This window comes from Falco cherrug, chromosome 16, assembly GCF_023634085.1.
Source record: "Falco cherrug isolate bFalChe1 chromosome 16, bFalChe1.pri, whole genome shotgun sequence".
Lineage (NCBI taxonomy): Eukaryota > Metazoa > Chordata > Aves > Falconiformes > Falconidae > Falco > Falco cherrug.
The window spans coordinates 2,580,524-2,598,948 of NC_073712.1; the positions used below are offsets into that span (position 1 = coordinate 2,580,524).

The window sequence follows — 18,425 nt, forward strand, 5'->3', positions numbered from 1 at the left end:
GCGAGCTCCAGGAATGACCCATTTCCAGGGAGCCAGCAGAGAGCCGGCGCGGAGGCGGGTGCCGAGGCACCACTGGCTCCACACACCCGCCGCGGGGTCACTCCCTTTCTCGGGGGCCGAACAAACCCCAAGACGAGCTCCCCACTGCAGTGCCGGGGACACCCCGGTCCCCTCCGGTCTTGCTTTGGGGGGAGATTTTGGGGGGGGCGGCTGCTGGAGAGGGTGCTGGGGCGGCGGTTGCCAGGGCAGCGGCAGCGGAGGATGGTGGGATGCTCCAGGGATGTGCAGGGAAGGGGAAAAAAACAGAGCCGGGAGCTTTGCCGAGTGATTTGAAGGGACAGAAGTCGGTCAGAGCCACGGTGGCTGCCGGCACAGCCCGGCTTTGCAGCGGGGTCCCAGCGCTGCTGCCACACAGCCAGAGGGTAGTGGTGTTCAGCACTGAGCCCCGATTTTGGAAGTGCTGAAACTGGCAGCGAGCAGGAGGATTTTCCGGGAGAAAGCGGGAGGGGAGCAGCAGGGCTGGCATGCTCCCAGCGCAGCTGCCCGCTTCCCTTGCGGGAGGTTTTGGGACGAGGCCGAGCGGGTTCAGTGCTGGGGAAGGGGCCGGATCCTTCCCCTTGCTCCTCGCCTCCCCCAGCCACCAGCCTCTGACACCTTCTGCAGCTCCATCGGGCCCAGCCAGAGGGGACAGGGGACACTGGAAGGCCCCAAGAGTCACCTTGCCAGCCCCAGAATGACATGACATCCCAGATTCGACCCCTGCAGTGGGCCCTACTCCCAGGCAATAGCCTTGTAACTTGGCGAGGACTGTAACAGCCCCCCAACCTCAGAGCAGCTTTGGGGTGCAGTGGGGTGCCCTGTGCACCCATCCCACACCAGCAGCACCTTTTGGTGCAGAACACCTTTTTTTGGCCACCTTTTGCTGTCCCATCCAGGCCGGGTTATTTTGGGGCTCTTCGGCATCACCACGGGCTGAACCCCAAAGCAGCGGGGCGGCCAGGCCAGCGTGGGGGACTGGGCTGGGGGGCTTGCGCCGCCCCTGGCCCTCCCAGCTCCGTATCGCGGCACATAGTGATGGGCTCTAATGCAATATTTTCTGGCGGTTGCCATGGCAGCCCGCGTGAGGTCACCAAATAGACTTAATTCACCCCTCCCAAGGGACGGGTAATTAATGAAAAATGATGATAACCAGATCCTGCTCCCCCTCTTTTTCTCCCCCCTTAATTCCCCCGGATCACTGGAGAGGCTCCGCTGGGTTTGGGGGCCGCCACAGCGTCCCTCGGGGGGCTCCCGGGGCCACCCCGGGTGAGGAAGTTTTGACGCCCCTGGGGCCGGGTGTGCGGTGTCGGGGCTGCGGGTGGGGGCCGCGGCGGGCGGGACGGGCTGCAGGGTGCTGGGCCCTGGCCCCCTGCCGGCTGCAGCCCCCTCCCAGCCAGCCCCCGGCCCGGCCCTGCCTGCAAGGGGCCGCGGGCCGGCGTGACGTGGGGGGCAGCGCCCCGGCACCGTGGGGTGCACGCAGCACCGGCTTCACCCCTCGCTCCCGGGGTCCCGCGGGGTCCCGCAGCCCGGGGGTTCCGCATCGCCCCGGGGTCCCGCAGCCCGGGCGTCCCGCGGGGTCCCGCTCCCCGTGCTCGGCGCTGCAGGTCCTCGCGCGCGGCGAGCGCCCCCGCCTCGCCCCGCCCCGCGGCGCGCGCCCCCTCCCCTCCTCTCCCCTCTCCTCTCCCCCTCCCCGCCGCGGGCGCGCGCGCCGCGCCCCGCCCCCTGCCCGCGCCAGCCGGGCGCGGAGGAGGGCGGGCCCTTTTTGTTTGCCCCTGACATTCCGCTGCTTCGCAGTGTCCCGCTGGCGGCGGAGCAGTGAGGTGGGGCCGTGCCGCTCAACCCCCCCCCCCCGCCCGCCCGCCCCGCCCCGCGCCGGTGGGGCGGGCGCTGAGGGCGCTTCTCTCTCTGTCTCGCCCGGTGTGTCCTCGGTGCCGCAACAGCAGCTCCCGGCGGGTTAAATGGTTGCAGCGCGGGGATGCTGGGGAGCAACCTCAAGAGCCTTCCCGACGTGGAGCTGGGCGAGGAGGAGCGAGGCTACCGGCGGGGCCCCGACGGCGGCGCGGTGATGCCGAAGCGGGCGAAGGCGACGGCGGCGGCGGCGGGCCCGCGGGGCGCGGAGCTGCGCGTCTTCAAGGCGAGCAGCGCGGAGGGGCGGCTGCCGGCCGGCTCCAACCTGCGCAAGCAGAAGTCGCTCACCAACCTGGCCTTCCTCACCGATGCCGAGAAGAAGCGGCAGCTCTACGAGCCCCGCTGGAGCGACGACATGGCCAAGGCGGCGGCACCGGGGGCGGCGGCGGGCGGCGGGGGCCGGGGCGGCGGCGGCCCCCGCGGCCGGGAGGCGCCCGCCATGTCGCGGAGCCTGTCCCGCTCCGAGCACTCGCTGCTGCCGCCGCGCCCCGCCGGCCCCGGCAAGCCGCCGCCCGCCGGCAAGCCCAGCCGCATCCCCCGCGGGCCCTACGCCGAGGTGAAGCCCCTCAGCAAGGCCCCCGAGGCGGGCGGGGGCGGCAAGTGCGACGACGAGCTGCTGGGCGGGAAGGGGCCGGCGGTGGCGGCGGGCGCCGAGGAGAAGCCCTACCTGAAGGTGGACCCCGAGCTGGTGGTGACGGTGCTGGGCGACCTGGAGCAGCTGCTTTTCAGCCAGATGCTGGGTGAGTGCGGCCCGCCGGCCCGGGGTGGGTGATGGCGGGGTCCGCACCCGCGGAGGAGCCGCTGGAGGCCGCGGCGTGTCCCTGGGGCTGCGGCGACGGGACGGCGGGCCCGCGGCCGGCCCGGCCTCGCCGGGGGGAAGGCGCCATCTGCCCACCCGACGGCCTCCTCCCGCCTCGGCCGCGGCCTCCTCGCCAGGAGCAATGGCAGCTGGTGGCTGGGCTCGTCCTCCCCGCGGTGTTCGGCCCCCTTGTCGCTGCACCCTGCCGAGGACGAGGGAGGCTGCCCGAGGGAGGCTGCCCGGCCGGGTGCTGCGGCCGCCCGCCGCCACCGGGGAGGCTCGTCCCCCGGGCTGACCGCGGCTGCTGCTGCGCCTGGGCTCTGGGCCGGAGGCTTGGCACCCAGAGCTGCTCCGGGGCCCGGGGCCCTGGCTGAGGAGCGCACTGAGGGTGCTGCCGTGGGGTTTGCGTGAGTCACTTCCAGACCGTGGCTGCCTGCGTTTTGCTGGCCTGGTGGGTTTGGTCCCGGAGCCTGCGTGGTCAGGAGCGCGTTGTGTGCATGGTGGGTTTCCATCTGAGCAAGGAGTGCCGGCCCCTGGCGATGGCTGTCTCTGATCTTGGGACCCACTGCCCCGCTGGTGGCCTGCGGCGCCGGGTCTTGCCACAGGCATGCCCAGCCCGTGTGTTCCCCTCGTGGCCACGTGCTGATCTCGAAGCTGCGGGAGCCCCCTGCTTCCTGCCGAAGCCCACTCTGCCCCGTGTCCCGACTGGCAGCGCCCGTGGGCTTGGCTGGGCCAGGGCCATGGGGGGCGTGTGGCTCCAAAGAGCTGGTTTGGTCTGGCAAACTGGTGTGAGAAGGTGGCAAACGAGCTCTGCACAGCCATCCCGGTGCTCCCGGTGTCCAGGCTCGCTGAGTTTAAAGCCCTGGTCGTTGGTGGCGGGGTGAGCAGTGCTACAGGCAGGGCTGGGAGCCCTGGTGTGTCAAGTCCTTTCAAGTTCCCTGCCTGGGACCCCCTTTTAGGTGGCCAGGAACTTCTCTGGTGCTTGGAGAGCTGGCTTTAGATGCCTTCGCAGCTGCTTTATGCGCAGAGCTCTGCCGTGGGGAGAAAGGGGGGAGATTTGCTCCGGCTGTGGGGGAGGTTTGGAGAGGTGGAGCGAGCTGGACTATGTGCTGGAGTCAGGCACTTGGCAAACGCAGCTTTACGAGTCCGATACCCTGCTGCTGCAGGAGCCTTAGGGGTGTCGCAGCCCCTGCTCCAGTGCAGCGCTCTGGCACCATGTGCACTGGTGGGCACTGGCACACAGGCGTGGAGCCTCCCAGACTGTGGCCCTCAGTCCCCTGGCTGTGCACAGCCAAGGGAACAGCAGCGGTGGTGTGCACCCTGCCTGATCCTCTCCCTGACAGGGGTCTCCCCCAGCTGCTGGAGCATCGTGGGGCCTGCTGGGGCTGCACAAGCAGCTCATGGAAAGCCACAGGGCAAGCTCAAGCTGTGGGCAGGCAGACCGTGGGGATGAGCAGGCTGGACATGTGAGGTCAGCCTCGCAGCAGGGGCTGTGGGGGCTCAGGCTGCTCTGGTGGTCCTGCAGCTGGGCATGTGAACATCCATCCTCAGCTCTAATGCCGCGGTAACACCGGATGCCATGGGAGCAGGACAGGATTGTGGGAGGATTTGTCCCTTATGGGACTAACAGATCTCCACCTCCTAGTGCTGGCATGCCTGGGATATCTCAGTGTCCCCCTGTGATGCTCTGCTCTTAGATGGGAGTTTCCTCAGCACCCCCAAGAGAAATTCTTGCACCTTTCTTGAGGGTGCAGGACTGGCACATGTAGGAGTGACTCCTGGTTTGTAGCAGTTGCTGGAGTACCAGAGATCCTGCCTGCAGGACAGGGACTTGTACGCATGCTGAGGAAGACCATGGGTTGCAGAAGTGCCCCCAACACCTGCTTTGGTTTCTGGGATGGTTGCCTAGCCCCCCCCTGCCTGCATCAAGACCTGCTTCAGGGACACAGGGCTGACCTTGACCTTGGGAGGTGTGGAACATCCCTTTGGACTGCAACATACCATCTGAAAGCTTGGTCAGCTGGCCCGTGAGGACCAAACTCTACTGAATCTGTCCTCTTAACCCCCTGCTCTGTGTGTTTGCTGAAATAGATAAAGTTTCCAAGATGTATGGACTATTGAGTTTCTTGTGGTGGGGACTAGAGGACTGGTTGTCCAGTGTCAGTGGAGACAGTGCCTGGGATGGACAGGGCAGAAGCTTAACCCTGCTGAAATGTCGCTTTCCTTCCATAGAGCTCACTCACGTTCATGGGAGTTGTGCTCTTGAGTCAACCTACTTAACCAAGTCAACCATGACCTGGCACATCCTTGACAGCCTGTGTCGTGGGCATGCCAAGAGGAGCTTGGGGATGTGCAGAGGAGGGAGCAGTGTGACAGTGGTGGTGGCCACTCCATCACTTCTTATGTGCCAGTGGCAGAACTGTGGCTGGGGGTGTGTGAGCCTGGACACATGCTGAGCTTCTGGTCCTGATGCTTTTGCTTGCGGTCTGGTGCGATCCAGGCAGATGAAACCTTCTCCAGGGGTGACAGTGCCTTCCACAGCCTGGCTTCTCAAGGCATAGGTTGTTCCTGTGGTTGGGATAGACCCAGAACGGACAGGATCCCGCTTGCTCAGGAGAAGGTCTTTCTCCTGGTTGCTGCAGGAGGTGCTTGGGAGGGAGGGAAGGTTTCTCTGCTGTTTTCATGGATTCCTTTGGCAAGTGAAACATCAGTCAGAGCTGTTGGCTATGTCTGCTGGAGGACACCTTATCCAGAGTGGCACAAGAAGACTCGCAAGCTTAGTTTGTGCTGGGAAGGAAAAGGCAGGAGCTGCAGGGACTTTCAGCCTCTGCACATCTTGTTCTTGAGCTGTTGACCTGTGTTGAGAAGCCTGTGCTGCTTCTGCCTAACCTGAGCTCCCTGCTCCGTCAGACGCCATGGCTTGCAGAGACCTTGTGCGTCTTTGGCCTGCACACCTGAGTTCTCATCTCCACCTCATGCTTCTCCTGCCAGAAGCACTCCCAAGCCTCTGCTGGCCAAAAATTTAGTAGCGGCCAAATTTTACCTCTCATTCGGTTGCTGCCGCTGTGTCATCTGTTTGATGGCACCGAAGCCTTTGTAGAGCTGCTGGAAACATAACCACGTTTAAAGCAGAGCAGCCTGCGCAAGATGGGAGAGGTCACTGGGACACAGCAACCACATGTGCTTTGTAGAGGCTATTTCCATCATCCAAATTATACATTTCGCATCAACCAAAGACTGAGGCTTCTCATCAAAGCTGGCTGGCAGCTGGGGTTGCTAATTACACCAGGGCCTGGCCATGGGATGAAGGGTATGGAGGGCATGTGGCCAGCGTGGTGGAAGAGCTGGCTGTACAAAGCTCGCCGTGCTCATCTCTACGTGCAGGTGCAGAGGCGCATACAGGCTGCATGCGAGTTCGTTAGCACTGGCACGTGGTGCCCAGCATGATTGCTGCACTTACCTAGAGGTCCCCAGAGCACCTCCGAGAACCTGCAGCTACTTTCTGCAGCCGTTTCGTTGGCCATCTCTTGCTGTGTAAGGTGCCTCTTAAGTGGCTGCTAATTCACATAAGTGAGTAAGTGGTGGGTGTTGCACAGGCCAGAGCCCAGGCGGACACATGTGTGATCCTGGGGAGATGGTGTTCCCTGAAATGCTCACTGCAGGAGTCTCTGCAGCCCTGCCAAACTCTGCAGCTGCAGGTATAAGCTGTCTCAGTCCTGCAGCCCTTGGCTGGCACTGGGTGGGCAATGCCACCCTTCCCCACATGGCTCAGCAGGGATGTCCTCGCTGGGCAGCATGTGTCCCTGGAGACCCAGCACCTCCATGGAGCTGACAGGCAGGCAGGACAGACCCCGGCTATGCTCAGGCTGGCTGGGCAGCGGGTGCCAGCAGCCCGTCGGTGGGGAGGAGAGCCAAGGGGCTGGTACAGACAGATGGGCTCCTTGAAGGGCAGGAGCTTCACGTTGCATCTGACTGGTCCGTTTAGAAAAGAAACCATAGCGCAGGAGATGCTTGGCTGCTGTCTGACGCCCCATGTGAGCACATTCCCAGCTCTGGTGGGGATGGTCTCACCAAGGTATCCCTTCCCAAGAAGATCCCCTCCTGATGACCGTCCTTGCTGGCCAGGCATGTGCTATGGGATTAAAAGGAACACCTCTGCCCCATGGCGTTCCTGGCTGCTTAATTAAGCGCTAATAGGCCCGTTGCAGCACTGTGCAGCAGTAGCCAGGCTCCCTGGCAGGAGACCATAAGGAGGTCAGAGACCAAATAGCTCTTCACAGTGATGGGAGCGGGTTATTGCCTCATAAAGCAGTGCGGCTGTCCTGATATCACTGTCACGCTAACGTTATGCCTCTTTTAAGGCCCTTGTGTGACAGTACTCATGTGACAAGGTCATTGCAGAGGGGATTTACTTCTTTTTGGCTGCGGAGCTGGACTCCTGTATTTGGGCTAGAGGTGAGGAGAAAGAGGAGACACATGCAGTGGTGTTGCTCCTTCCAGCCAGCTCCCAGGAAATGACAGTGAGTGGTAGATGTCTCCTCTTTTTTTCTCTGGCTGAGATGGCTGCAGTGACTGGATAGAAGGTCTGGAAACGTGGCCTGAGGGCCCCAGAGCTTTCTGCTGAAGCTGTTTGGGTTGTGCCATGTTCCCAGTGATAATGGCAGCACAGAGAAAGTGCTAAAAAACCACCCAATAATCCAGATTTGTCTTTCAAAATTTCCCATGTAAAAGTAGCAGAGCAGACACTTGAAGACAAAAATATTTGGGGATGCACTGCTGAAACAAATTTCTCCCCCAAAGAACCTGAAGACTGCTGTTCAAATGGGGCTTTCCCAGTGACTGCCTGGATTTTGCCCCCAAATCTAACATTTGTTCATTGAGAAATATGTAAATGCATACAAAATTGTGTGTGATTCTGGAAATGCTATTTGGGATCTGCTGGTGGGATGTGACCACAGTGGCGCCTGGGTGATGTGTCCTCAAGGCCTTGCTGTCCCCTGAGAGCAACTGCTGAGGGCTCCTGGGATGGTTTGCTTCTGCAGACACACACTTGTGGGTCCTGCTCTGTCCAGGTGCCTTGTGAGCAATGTGCTTCCAGCTTGGGTGGCACTTGGGGAACTGTGGCAGTTCAGGGTCCTTCTAGAGAGTCCCTTTCTGATGCCCCCTGTCCCCAGCTTTGCATATTTAGCTTCTTATGCTGTGGCAAGTGCCCCCTCTGCCATTGTCCTGGTATGTCCATTTGGGTTACCAGCTCATTGCCTTCCTATGCAGCTTCTTGTGGTGCCAGACAACAATTTCACTCGTCCTCCTTGCACACTCTTGCTCGAGCATTTGACCACAGCACTTGGCTGATGCTTGTGCCTGCTGCCTGGGGGAGGATTTGTTCCCGTTCAGTGTGGAGCCAGAGCGTGCACCCTCTGAGGTGAGCAACCTGTGGGTGACACAACCTGTGAGTGACCCACCTGCCGTGGCCAGCGTGTGTCTCCCAGCTTGCCTGGCTGAGCCGTGGTCCTGCTGGGGGTGACCACGTGGTTTTCTGTAGGGTTGTGGCCTCAGGGTCAGCCCATACCGCTCACCTGGCTCTGTGGTGTCAGGTGGTCTGCTGACACATCCTCCAAATTGGTCACTTGTCTAGTCCAGAGCATCCTTTGTGGCACTTGGTGCCCTGCGTGTGCGGTGGCAGCAGCGTCCTGGGGCCGTGCGTGTGTGCAGTGTTCCTGGGGCCGGTGGCAGCTGCAGTTAGAGCCCAGCAGTGAAGCTGCTGAGTCTGGATCCACTGGCTGGGTGGAGCGGGGATGGCTTCATCCTTCGGGGCAGCTTAGTCCTCTCTAGACTTCACACCTTGAGGGTGTCCTGCAGGGCTGTGGGAGATCAGATACAGTTCTGCCATGTCCCCTGCCCTGCAAAGTCACGTCCTCTGGGCGCCCGGAGCAGCTCTCCCGGGGGAGCCAGGGGAGGGGTTGCCGGTTCTCCGGCTGTGAGGCAGTGAGCTGGGGAAGGCAGAGCCTGTGTGAGGTGAGGAGCCCAGCCAGGGAGGCTGGGTGCTGCCTCGTGGTGGGGCGAAGGGGGAGCAGGGCTTTCCCACGCTGCTGCATTGCAGCTCAGAGCCGGGGAGCTGAGCGCGGAGGGGAGCTGGGAAGGCAGGGGATGCTGCATTGCAGGGCTGAGATTAGAAGCTTGTGCAAATGGAGATGTGCCTGTGTCAAGGCGGGTGTGACACTAAATAGCAGTGCCCAGCGCACCCGCTGATCTGCTTGTCTTTCCTCTAATCCTTTTCTTCCACATTTTGTTTTGCTCAAGCATTTCTTTCATTCCTTATGCTGTTATTTGTCTTCTCCAATTGAGGCAGTAATGTATTTTTTATTAATTCAGGAGAAGGGCTGAGATTCATCTCCTGCTGAAGGAGCTGCTGGAATCTGCGTAGGAGAGCTTAGCTCAAGCACAGTGTGGCTGGGCAGGACCTTTTCCTCGCTCCTGGGAGCAGCCTTGCAGCAGGGAGGCGGCTTGAGAGCCTTGTGGCCGCAGCGTGGGGGCCAGCACAGCGTGTGAGCTCCTTGGAGGCGCTGCATGGGCAGACCGTGGGCAGGTGTGTGCCCCTGCACTGCCCAGCGACACGCAGGCGCACCCTGCAGCAGGGACGTGTGCCTCCACCTTCGTGAGCATGTGAGTGTGCCAGTGCTGTAGGGAGCACACGGTTTTCCCCAGCTACCTGGTGTAGGCATCGGTGATTCTTACTCACTCCACATCCCTCTTTGGTTTCATGTCAGCCGTGTTATCCCTGTGCTAGAGCGCTCTTGGTCATCAAGAGGCAAGTGCCTTGCAGCCCTCCCCTGGCTAATGTACCTGCAAGGTGTGAAGCATCCCCCTGAAATTACAGAAGGATTTTGTGGCAAATCCAGGAATTAGTTTCTGAAGATGTAAAGGCAGGGCTGCTCTGTCCTTGTGTTTCCCCCAGGCTGAATCTTGTGCAGTGGCAGTGCAGGTAAGGAGAGGATGGTGAGCTGGCTAGGAGTGACCTACTAAAGGGGACACAGGAGGTGACTTTTAGTCAGGAACTGAAACTGAGGGTTTTGTGCCATGCTCATGAAGCTGCAGTTCCCTCGGCAGGTTGCAAGCCTGACTCGCAGCCGCAGGTGACGCGGTGGGAGGGCTGGGCTCCGTGCCAGCTCTGTTGGCTCACCAGCCAGTCAGCTGGGTTCGGCTGTGGGTTGGGAACCTCTCCTGCTCAGTGAGCTGGAAGGATGGCTCGTGGCTGAGGTCCTCTACAGCTCCTTGAAGCTGCTGGAGGTTGTAGTTGTTCTTGTGTGACCCAGGAAAATGGGAAGAGCCATGCTGTGGGTGCTGAAGCCTGTGGTGTGTGAGCTGGAGGAGAACGTTGGAACTGCAGTATGGCAGAGGGGCAGCGCTGTGCCTTTAGTACCAGGGAAGGGCTGAACTGCTTCTATGTCTCGTGCCAGCCTGCGTGATTGGGATGTGGGGTTGCTGCTCGTCCCACCTCTGCATATCTTGTGTAAGGTTGTTTCACCAAGCGTGACAAAGCTGGCAATGAGACAAGCTGCAACCAGACAAGCTTCTTCAGTAGCGCCCTTAGGAAGCATACAGTCTTGGCCAAACCCAGTCCTTACTGGCTCTGCTGGGAGCTCAGACTGGCTAAAGCTGAGCTTTTGAGAAGTTTAGACCTCTATGTTTTTTCAGTGGGACTGAAGTGTCCCCAGCACCGGCACTGCCCCAGCCACTGCGCTGAGCAGCCTGACTCCCGATTCAGTGAGCAGCCGTGAAGCACGTTCAAAGCTGCGACTCAGGTACGCTCTGTTGTCAGCTATTTATAGCTGTGTGAGCTTTCAGCGTAGCTGTGGACTGAGAATAACTCGCTGATGAGACACTTCTCAAAATCACACGTCTGTTGCCCATGCGCAGCATCGTCGTCTCAGGCTTCTCACATGTCAGTGTAGGGTATGTCTTGGTCCCGTGCCAGCCTGGATTGACACAAAAAGGAGTTTACCCTGATGTTTTTTCTAGGCTGGGGGGGGTCTGCTGGTTTGTCGAGGCACGGCTGCACGGTTGTGTCCTCAGCAGGACACCATCAGCCTTTTGCGGGGAGCATGGTGGTGACCCCTGCATGTGTGGGCACAGTTCGGGCTCTGTAAAACCCACCCCATGGAGAGCAGCCCTTCCCTTTCACAGCCCAGTGTATGGGGAGATGTGGATGCTGGCAGGGAGGGATGTGCTTGAGGAGCAAGGCAAAGGAACCTGCTGTTCAGGCTGGGACCTGCGATGTTGAAACTCATCTCTTAATGAACCCTTCGGGCTGGAAGCGTTAGATGCTGTTGGGGTGTTTCCAGTTTTCTTTATCTCTGACTTGGTATTATATTTCCATGCTGATGCAAACAAGTGGAAGAATAGATAGCAGCTAATTCGCATCGATTGCTGTGGTGCGGGAGCTCCCCGAGGTGAGCCGGGGCTAGCAGAAAACATGCTGCAGGTCATTTGATGGGACGAGCGTGTCCCTCCCCGGCTGGTTCTCAGTGTGGTGCCATGGGGGACACGTCAGCCTCACAGGCACCTGGTCCCACATCCCGAGGCTTCTCCCAGCCTTGGTGTTTCAGCGGCTGGAGGCAGCTTTGCCATGACGAAGCATCGTGACCAAGCCTGGTGGCAGTGGAGCTGGGCAAGGCAGGGGTGTTCCGGCAGGCTCCAAGGTGGAAGTGCTGCTTTGAGGGAGGGGACACAACTGGGTCCCCCTCCATGTTCAAAGCAAGAGGAGAGGCGTTTTACAGATTGTGTCTAGGACCTGAGACCGTCTGGCTCTGCCAGTGGAGAATCAGTGGGGACAGACCATGGGCTTTTCTTTGGTGCCTCTCCAACCGCTGGGCATGCTGGAAGATGGTTACCCTGCACTCCTGTGTCTCCCATGGACCCCGCGTTCATTTAAGAAAAGTAAAAAAAACCCTTCCAGGCGATCGGAGTCACCCTGGACAGACCATGCATTGCCCCTTGGGATGGGCAGCAACGAGGGGTCCTGGGAGCAGAGGGACCTGTTGGTTCCTGGTAGTGGTAGTTTCTCTCCCAAATAACATGCATGTAGACTGGCGTGGGGTTAAAATCCTGCTCAGTCTGGAGAATGTGTTGTGTGATCACTGGCCAAGGGGAAGCACCAGCATTTGCCTGACTCCCAGCCGCAGACCTAAGTCTTTTGTGCCTCAGGCTGCATGTAGCTGGGGGCTCACAGATCATCCAGATCATCAGTGGTTGTCTTTTGGCAAATTCCATTTTGATGGCTCACCCTGGGTTGATTTGAGGCTGGATATATCACTGTCTGGGCCTCCTGGCTCCCACTGTGGTTAAGTGCACCCAAAAGCTTGCTGCATCGTGACCCCATGGGGAGCAGCAGCAGCCAGGACTAACCCCAGACCTCCTGTTGTGACTGGGCAGTGAGGGCTCCTGCCCTGCGTGGCCTCAGCCTTTCTCCCCAGGACCCTGCCTTGTGTTGGAGCACAAGGGGCACGGCCTGTCGCGCCACATCCCCAGCCAGCACAGCTGCAAGGGAGCCCTTACAGCCTGACAGAGCTACGGCCGCAGGTTCAGGTTTACCTCCGAGACCAGAATGTCCCCCCGTGGTTTCAGGGATGCGGGAGGGACAGAGCTGGTGTCTTTCAGCACTTCAAGCTGAGCTCAGCAGCAGTTTGGGGACTGATTTACCAGCAAATCAAGACCCTCCTTCCATACAGGCAAGAACATCTGGAAGAGGGTAGATTGCTCAGGCAGCAGCACCTTCAGCCATCTCATTTTCATTTTCCTGAACCCTTTTAGCTGTGCTTTTGCTGCGCTGTGCCAAACGGCGTCCCGGTGCTGCTAGAGCACTAATATCCATCATCCGGCCGCGGTCTGCAGAGCGCTCAGAAATTTTGTGCTATTTTCAGTTAGTTTTCCAAGTTGAGCTTATTGGCTCATGGGCATCTGCTTCCAGATGGAGAACATGTGGCCAGTTCCTGCAAGGGGAGGGGAACAGCCCTGCTCATAAAGCAGCATGGGGGATGAGTGAGGGAATCTCTTCCTGGAGCCTGCAAGATGCTTTTTGGGGCTGTGCAGCGCGGGGCCTGGAGGGTGGGATTTTAAAGCTGTCTGAAAACCCTCTGAAAGCAGAACTTGCGTGGCAGTGTTGCTTGTGGTGGGAGGTCACCTCCACTCACATAGCTTATTAGTCCTGGGGAAAGTACAGTAACCTGGGGGCAGGATTAAATCTCAGCTCAGTTGCTGTTTGTACTGCTGTGTGCTTCCCACCCCTGCTTACTTTTGAAAGTGAAGAGCAAGTAATAAATTTTTCCGGGGTGATTTCCTCAGCAAATAGTCATTGTGCTAAACCTGGTGAAACTGCTGAGGTTCCTGGAAACCTCCCTGCCTTGAACAGGCTGCATGAGCACTTGCAAAATGTAATGGCACGCAAGGAGGAGAGAAACCCAGAGCTCCAAATCAAAAGTAAATTTGCAAAGCAGCTTTTCCAGCCTCGCATTCCCGAGTGGAGCATGTTAATGCGTACAACACTACTGTGCTGCTTTCCAAAACCAGCCATGCTGCAGCAGTGACCAGCGGGGCGAAGCCATGTTCCCTTTGCTCTGTTCTCTGTTCACTCATTGTTGCGTTCAGGGGGCAGAGGTGCTGATTTTTTTTTTGTTGCTAAGATTCTCGTTCCCTTTGTGGGAATAAAGCAAATATTATTTGGTTGAGATTTTCTATAGCTTCAAAGACAAATCAAATCTGGGTTGCCAGCTTCTTTTTGTATTGCAAGAGATGCCTGTTTTCCATCCCAAACCATCCATGTTTTGCAGCTCAATAGCACATCCTAGACAATGGCTTTAGAAATCAGACGCCTGCGTTTTGGACCCACAGTGCTGAGGCAACGCCAAGCGACACACAGGGTGCCAGAATTCATGCACATGGGGAGAGAGAAGGAGGAAGAAAAACTTGCTCCGATGGGATGTTTCCAAGGAGATCATGGTAATGATCTTCCATTTCTATATAGCTTTTCATCCCCTTGCGGAGTGTTCTTGCTCGTAAGGAGATGTTACGTGTATCCTGTGTGGAGCGTGCAGCAGCTGTCCTTAAAATGCACACTGTAGTGGGGAAGCTCTGGAGCTGCGGCATGGGATTACCCTGGGGTGGGAGTGACCCCTGAAATGGCAGGGACACAGCATGTCCCTGCCCCTTTGGTAGCACCCTGTGTTTGGTGTCTGCAGCCGCAGGGCACGGTGCACTGGTGTAGGGGGTGACCTTGCCGCTGCGTAACAGTATCTGGGTATGTCTCAATCCTTCCCCAAATCAGTGTTGTATGTGGGACATGTGTAACATCAACTGGTGTCCAGCTCAGAGCCGTGCCATGGCTGGACATGCTCTGGCATTGGGCTTGTTGGAGGGAGAGCCTTGTTAACGAGCTGTTTGGTACTCCTCGAGCTCAGCTGGGAGCCACAGCTGGGTTTTATGGTCAGTGCCGGAGCAGGCTGTCCCACCCCAACATGCAGCATGGTTTTCCTGGCTCATTCATTCCTTTTTCCCCGATTGAGGCTGGCTGCCGTTAGTCCACAGAGGATTGCAGGGCTCGGCGGAGGGTCAGTGAGGCTGTATCCGCTGCCGGGGGTGTGCAGGAGGTTGGATAATACATGATATTCCCTTGTCTTTCTGAGTGCCTCTAGCTTTCCAAGAGGAAGGAGGCAAGTCTGGAGCTCTGCTTATCCCCTGTGCCGAGATGGGTTTGCAAAAGCCACAGTTTCTTCCGCCTTTTTTTTTTTTTTTTTCCCCTCCTTCCCTCTTTTCCTGCCTCAGATTTTTTCCCTGACCTGATGAATTTTTAAACAAAAACATGGTAAGGACAGAACAGGAGAAGAGGGGGGGAAACCCAGGAGAGGACATGGGGGGGAAGAAGACCTGTTTTCAAAAGCAAAGTGATTTCAAGTGGAAGTGAAAGTTTAGGGTGTGTTTTTAATTTTAAAATTCCAACTAATTTTAAGTCACTTTATTGACAACAGGAAATACCTTTCCTAATGTTCTTTTTAATAAACCCCAGTTTTACAAGTAGAAGCTGTTGGTTGAAAAATAGCAGGGAAATGTGGAAGTAAAGGCAACCACTGTGCCCTTTAATTCCTCCCTCGCCTTGGCAGGGGTCAGTGCTCCCTGGAAGTGGGGGGCTGAGGCCTGGGTGTGGGACAGGCTGCCCCACAGATACCTCTGGGTTCTTGCCCATCTGTCTGTGGGGGATGGCAGGATTGGTCACTTGTAGGTGGTGGCTTTGCCTGTGGACAGGTGTGGTTCCTTGCCCATTCGTGCAGGGCAGTGAGCAGAGGCAGGGCTTTGGATGCAGTGGGTCAGGATTTGGCCCAAATCAGAGCCCTCCGGCTCTTTGGCCAGCTGGAGGACTGTCTGCTTAACACTGAAGAAGGTGAAGGAGGCAAGAGGGAGCATGGGGATGGAGGAGGGAGGTGGGGGCAGGTGAGTCGGCTGGCTTGCACAGCATGTGTTGGGTTTGTGCCTGGCACTGCTGCCAGGTGCTTCTGACCTGCAAAAGTAATCTGGAGAGTTTGACTCCGTGATGTAGCTGTGAGATACCATGGACGCCTTTCTGTGCCGTGCTTCATCCCCTGCCGTGTCCCACCAATGCAGAGACTAGAGCTGAGTGCCTGCGTTGGAGACGGGCTGCTCCTGCTGCTGCTCTCAGCTGGGTTGGGCTGGTTTCTCACAGCCGTCGGCTTGTCAGGTAGATTGGGTGTTGTTAGAAAAACAGCTTAAATCAGTCGCCTTTAAATTTTGTAGAGCAGAGAGATTTCCTAACAGATCTCATTGTATTTCATACTGGAGCAGAAAAAGAAACATTTTATGATCATTTTTTCAATGACTTTCCAATTCTTTTTTTTCTTGGTAAACTGTCTGCAATCACTTACAGTGTTCCTGAAGGGATTAATTACTCGCTAGAGCTCATTGTGTGTATTTCATATTCAGAACTGTTGGATGTGATGCCTGGCTTGGATCGAGCGAGGGGTCACATGGCGTTTCTTTTTTCATCCTTTTTCCCCTGTTCTGTTTTATCTGTCAGGCTCCTGGTGTGAGCACTCCCAGTTGCCGATTCGGTGGTCGCTCAGTCGGTGCGCTGCACGTGATCACAGCTGACTTCCCTGCTCTGCCCTCCTTTGTCAGGGGGAAGCGTAGCCAGAAGAAGACAAATCACTTCCTTGTTTGAGTGACTTTTGGCTGATGCTTTCCCCCAAGCTGTAGTATTGGCTCGGCTTTTCCTGCAGCGGTTGTGGCTCTGGGCTGTGCATCGTCAGTGCTTGGACAGGCCCCCAGAGCAAATGTGGGGGGAAGAGCTCAAAGCACATTGCAGTGCTGCTTCCCACGGTGGAGAGGGCTTCTCCAGCACAGGCAGCCGTTGTACAGAGGTGGGATATCTTAGAGGGGATAATACCCAGCGACAGTGCTGCCGGAGATCCCACCGTGCCATTCTCAGAGGGTCACATCCCCACGAGGGTGCTGCCTGCAGGACAGCCCTGTGCTTGGCACTTCGGCGGCATGGGGAATGGCATTGTCTCCAGCTTGGTGGGAGGGGATCCCAAACTGTCCAAGCGGGGTGTGTAACTCGGCATGTTCTCAGCGTGCTTAAATGGTTCCTGCAGCATGCAGGGGATGGGGGCTTGTCACTGCACAGGGGTCCAGAGGCGAGCAGCCGCTCTCCTGTTTAACGTCGGAGTGAGCTGATGTCCCTGGGGGCTTGTGGCTGCTGTCACCACCTGTCACGCAGCTCTTGGTGTTGATGAGTGCATGGTGAGGGCGGCCATGGGAGCTGGCACATGGTGCAGAATTGTCCACTGAAATCCCTCCTGTCAGTGCCAATGCCTTTTTCTGAGCTTTTTCTGCCCTGCCCATCCCCAGCACTGCCAAGCCCACAGTAAAACTTGGACTCGCCATTCTTTGCATCGAATCCTAAAGCGTGTCAGAGTCTCTCCTCTCGCTGCAGCGCAGGTGATGGATCTGAGGTGAAGAGCACTCTTCGTGCGTGCTGTCCCTGAGCCCCACTGGGGTGCCTGGGCAGGAGTGCTGTGGGCTTTGGGGTCCCAGGGAGGAGAGCAAGGACCAAGTGGCAGCTTCCACCATAGTGGCACAGAGCTTTCTGGTCCCAAGCATCCCCTTCCATCCTGCGGCACAGCCACATTTCCTGGAGGAGACAGGGTCTTCCTTCTCTGCAAATCTCCTTTAGTGGGAAGAATGCAACTGCTGCTCAAGAAAACCTTTTCCTGGTGTTGGGGACCCATCGAGAGTTCTGCAAGAGGGAGAGCAGGTCTGGAAGCAGCTGGACGAGGTGCGCGTCCTGCCGCCAAGTGCACCGAACCCTTGCCCCTGCGCTCCCCATGGGGAGCTATCAGTGCTAAGAATAGACAGTTTATTCATGCGCATCCCTCTCCCTGTGAAGGGTGCTCGAGACACAGCGCAGCAATTAAAACAAGTTTGTAATAATAGTGCTGGCAGATCAGCGGTACCGGCTCTGAAGCTGGTGGAGGATTTGGCGGTGCTGAGGATGGATGGGGGGAGGCTGGTGCTGCCGACCTCCCCAGTGGAGACCCGGCACGGGGGTGCGAGGCGGTGCTGTGAGGCAGCAGGATGAAACCCTGGGTGTCCTTGCAGCTGCAGTGCCGGGTGTGGGGCTGCAGGAGAAGCAGGATGGAGGGGGCCACAGGCTGGGGAGAGGCACGTGGGGCTGACACCCCTCCTGGCTCCAGTGAGGGGAAGGCACCTTCCTGGGGCAGGTTCGGAGGAGCAGGTAACAAGTCCTGCAGAGGTAATGGCAGCGTTCGTGCGGTGGGGAGCATGCTGCTGGGTGAGGCAGGGGCACGATGCTTTGCGTTCCTTTACCACAAGCAGGAGTGGCCCTGGGGGAGCTGGCGTAGCAAGCAGGAGAGCTCATCTGCAGTAATTTGGGTCACCCCAGGCTCTCTGCTGAGTTACTGGGATGCCTCATCCCACTTCTGGGCAGGGACCTCGGAGCCACTGGTTCCTGTTAGCTGCACAGGGGACCTTGGGGACGAATGCAGGATGATATCTGTGTGTCACCGTCAGAGCCGCAGTGCCCTCTTCAAGCAAACCTTCTGCTGCTTGCTGCGTGCCACTTGGAGAGCACAGTGGGTTTGCTTTGGGGTGAGCATCGCCTTGGCAGCTGGTGGGGTGGACTGAAGGGACCTCAAAGTCTGTGATGTCACGTCAGTCCTCAGCCCCACCTGGACTGCTATTGCAGATGCTGCTGTGATCTTCAGGGGGTGAATCTTGCCCCAGTGCCTGGTAAGAGCAGCACCCCTGGGCACCCCAGCAATGCACGCCCACCCCAGCGCTGGGGAACTGCAGGTGGAGGGGAGCCCTAAGCTTGCGGCATCCCAGTGATCATATGTGCAGCGGGCTTGTTTCTGGCTCTCTGCAGGCTGCTGCGCCTGGTGCCAGAGTGAATTTGGCACCTGGCCCTCCTGCGAGGCTGGGGCAGGTGGGGAGAAGAAAGGCTGAGCCCTCTCCGCTGCCCTCGCCGCAGGCGGGGGGTTCGATTACCCCCACACTTGCACAATGGCCGTTTATCTCTGGGAGCAAAACCCTAGTAACCGTCAGGGCAGAGCGTGAAGGGCTGATTAGAGGGTGCGCGGGGAAGGGCGCTGGG

The 18,425-nt window shown here is 58.4% G+C and overlaps 1 protein-coding gene across 2 annotated transcripts in view; it reads left to right on the forward strand.

The window, feature by feature from the left end:
* NAV1 (neuron navigator 1) overlaps nt 1-18,425 on the forward strand; it is a 76,424-nt gene that overhangs the window by 14,820 nt on the left and 43,179 nt on the right. For both annotated transcript variants that reach the window (XM_055728223.1, XM_055728221.1), the window contains one exon: nt 1,980-2,687. In XM_055728223.1, coding sequence (XP_055584198.1) covers nt 1,980-2,687 — 708 coding nt within the window. The remainder of the gene's footprint in view (nt 1-1,979; nt 2,688-18,425) is intronic.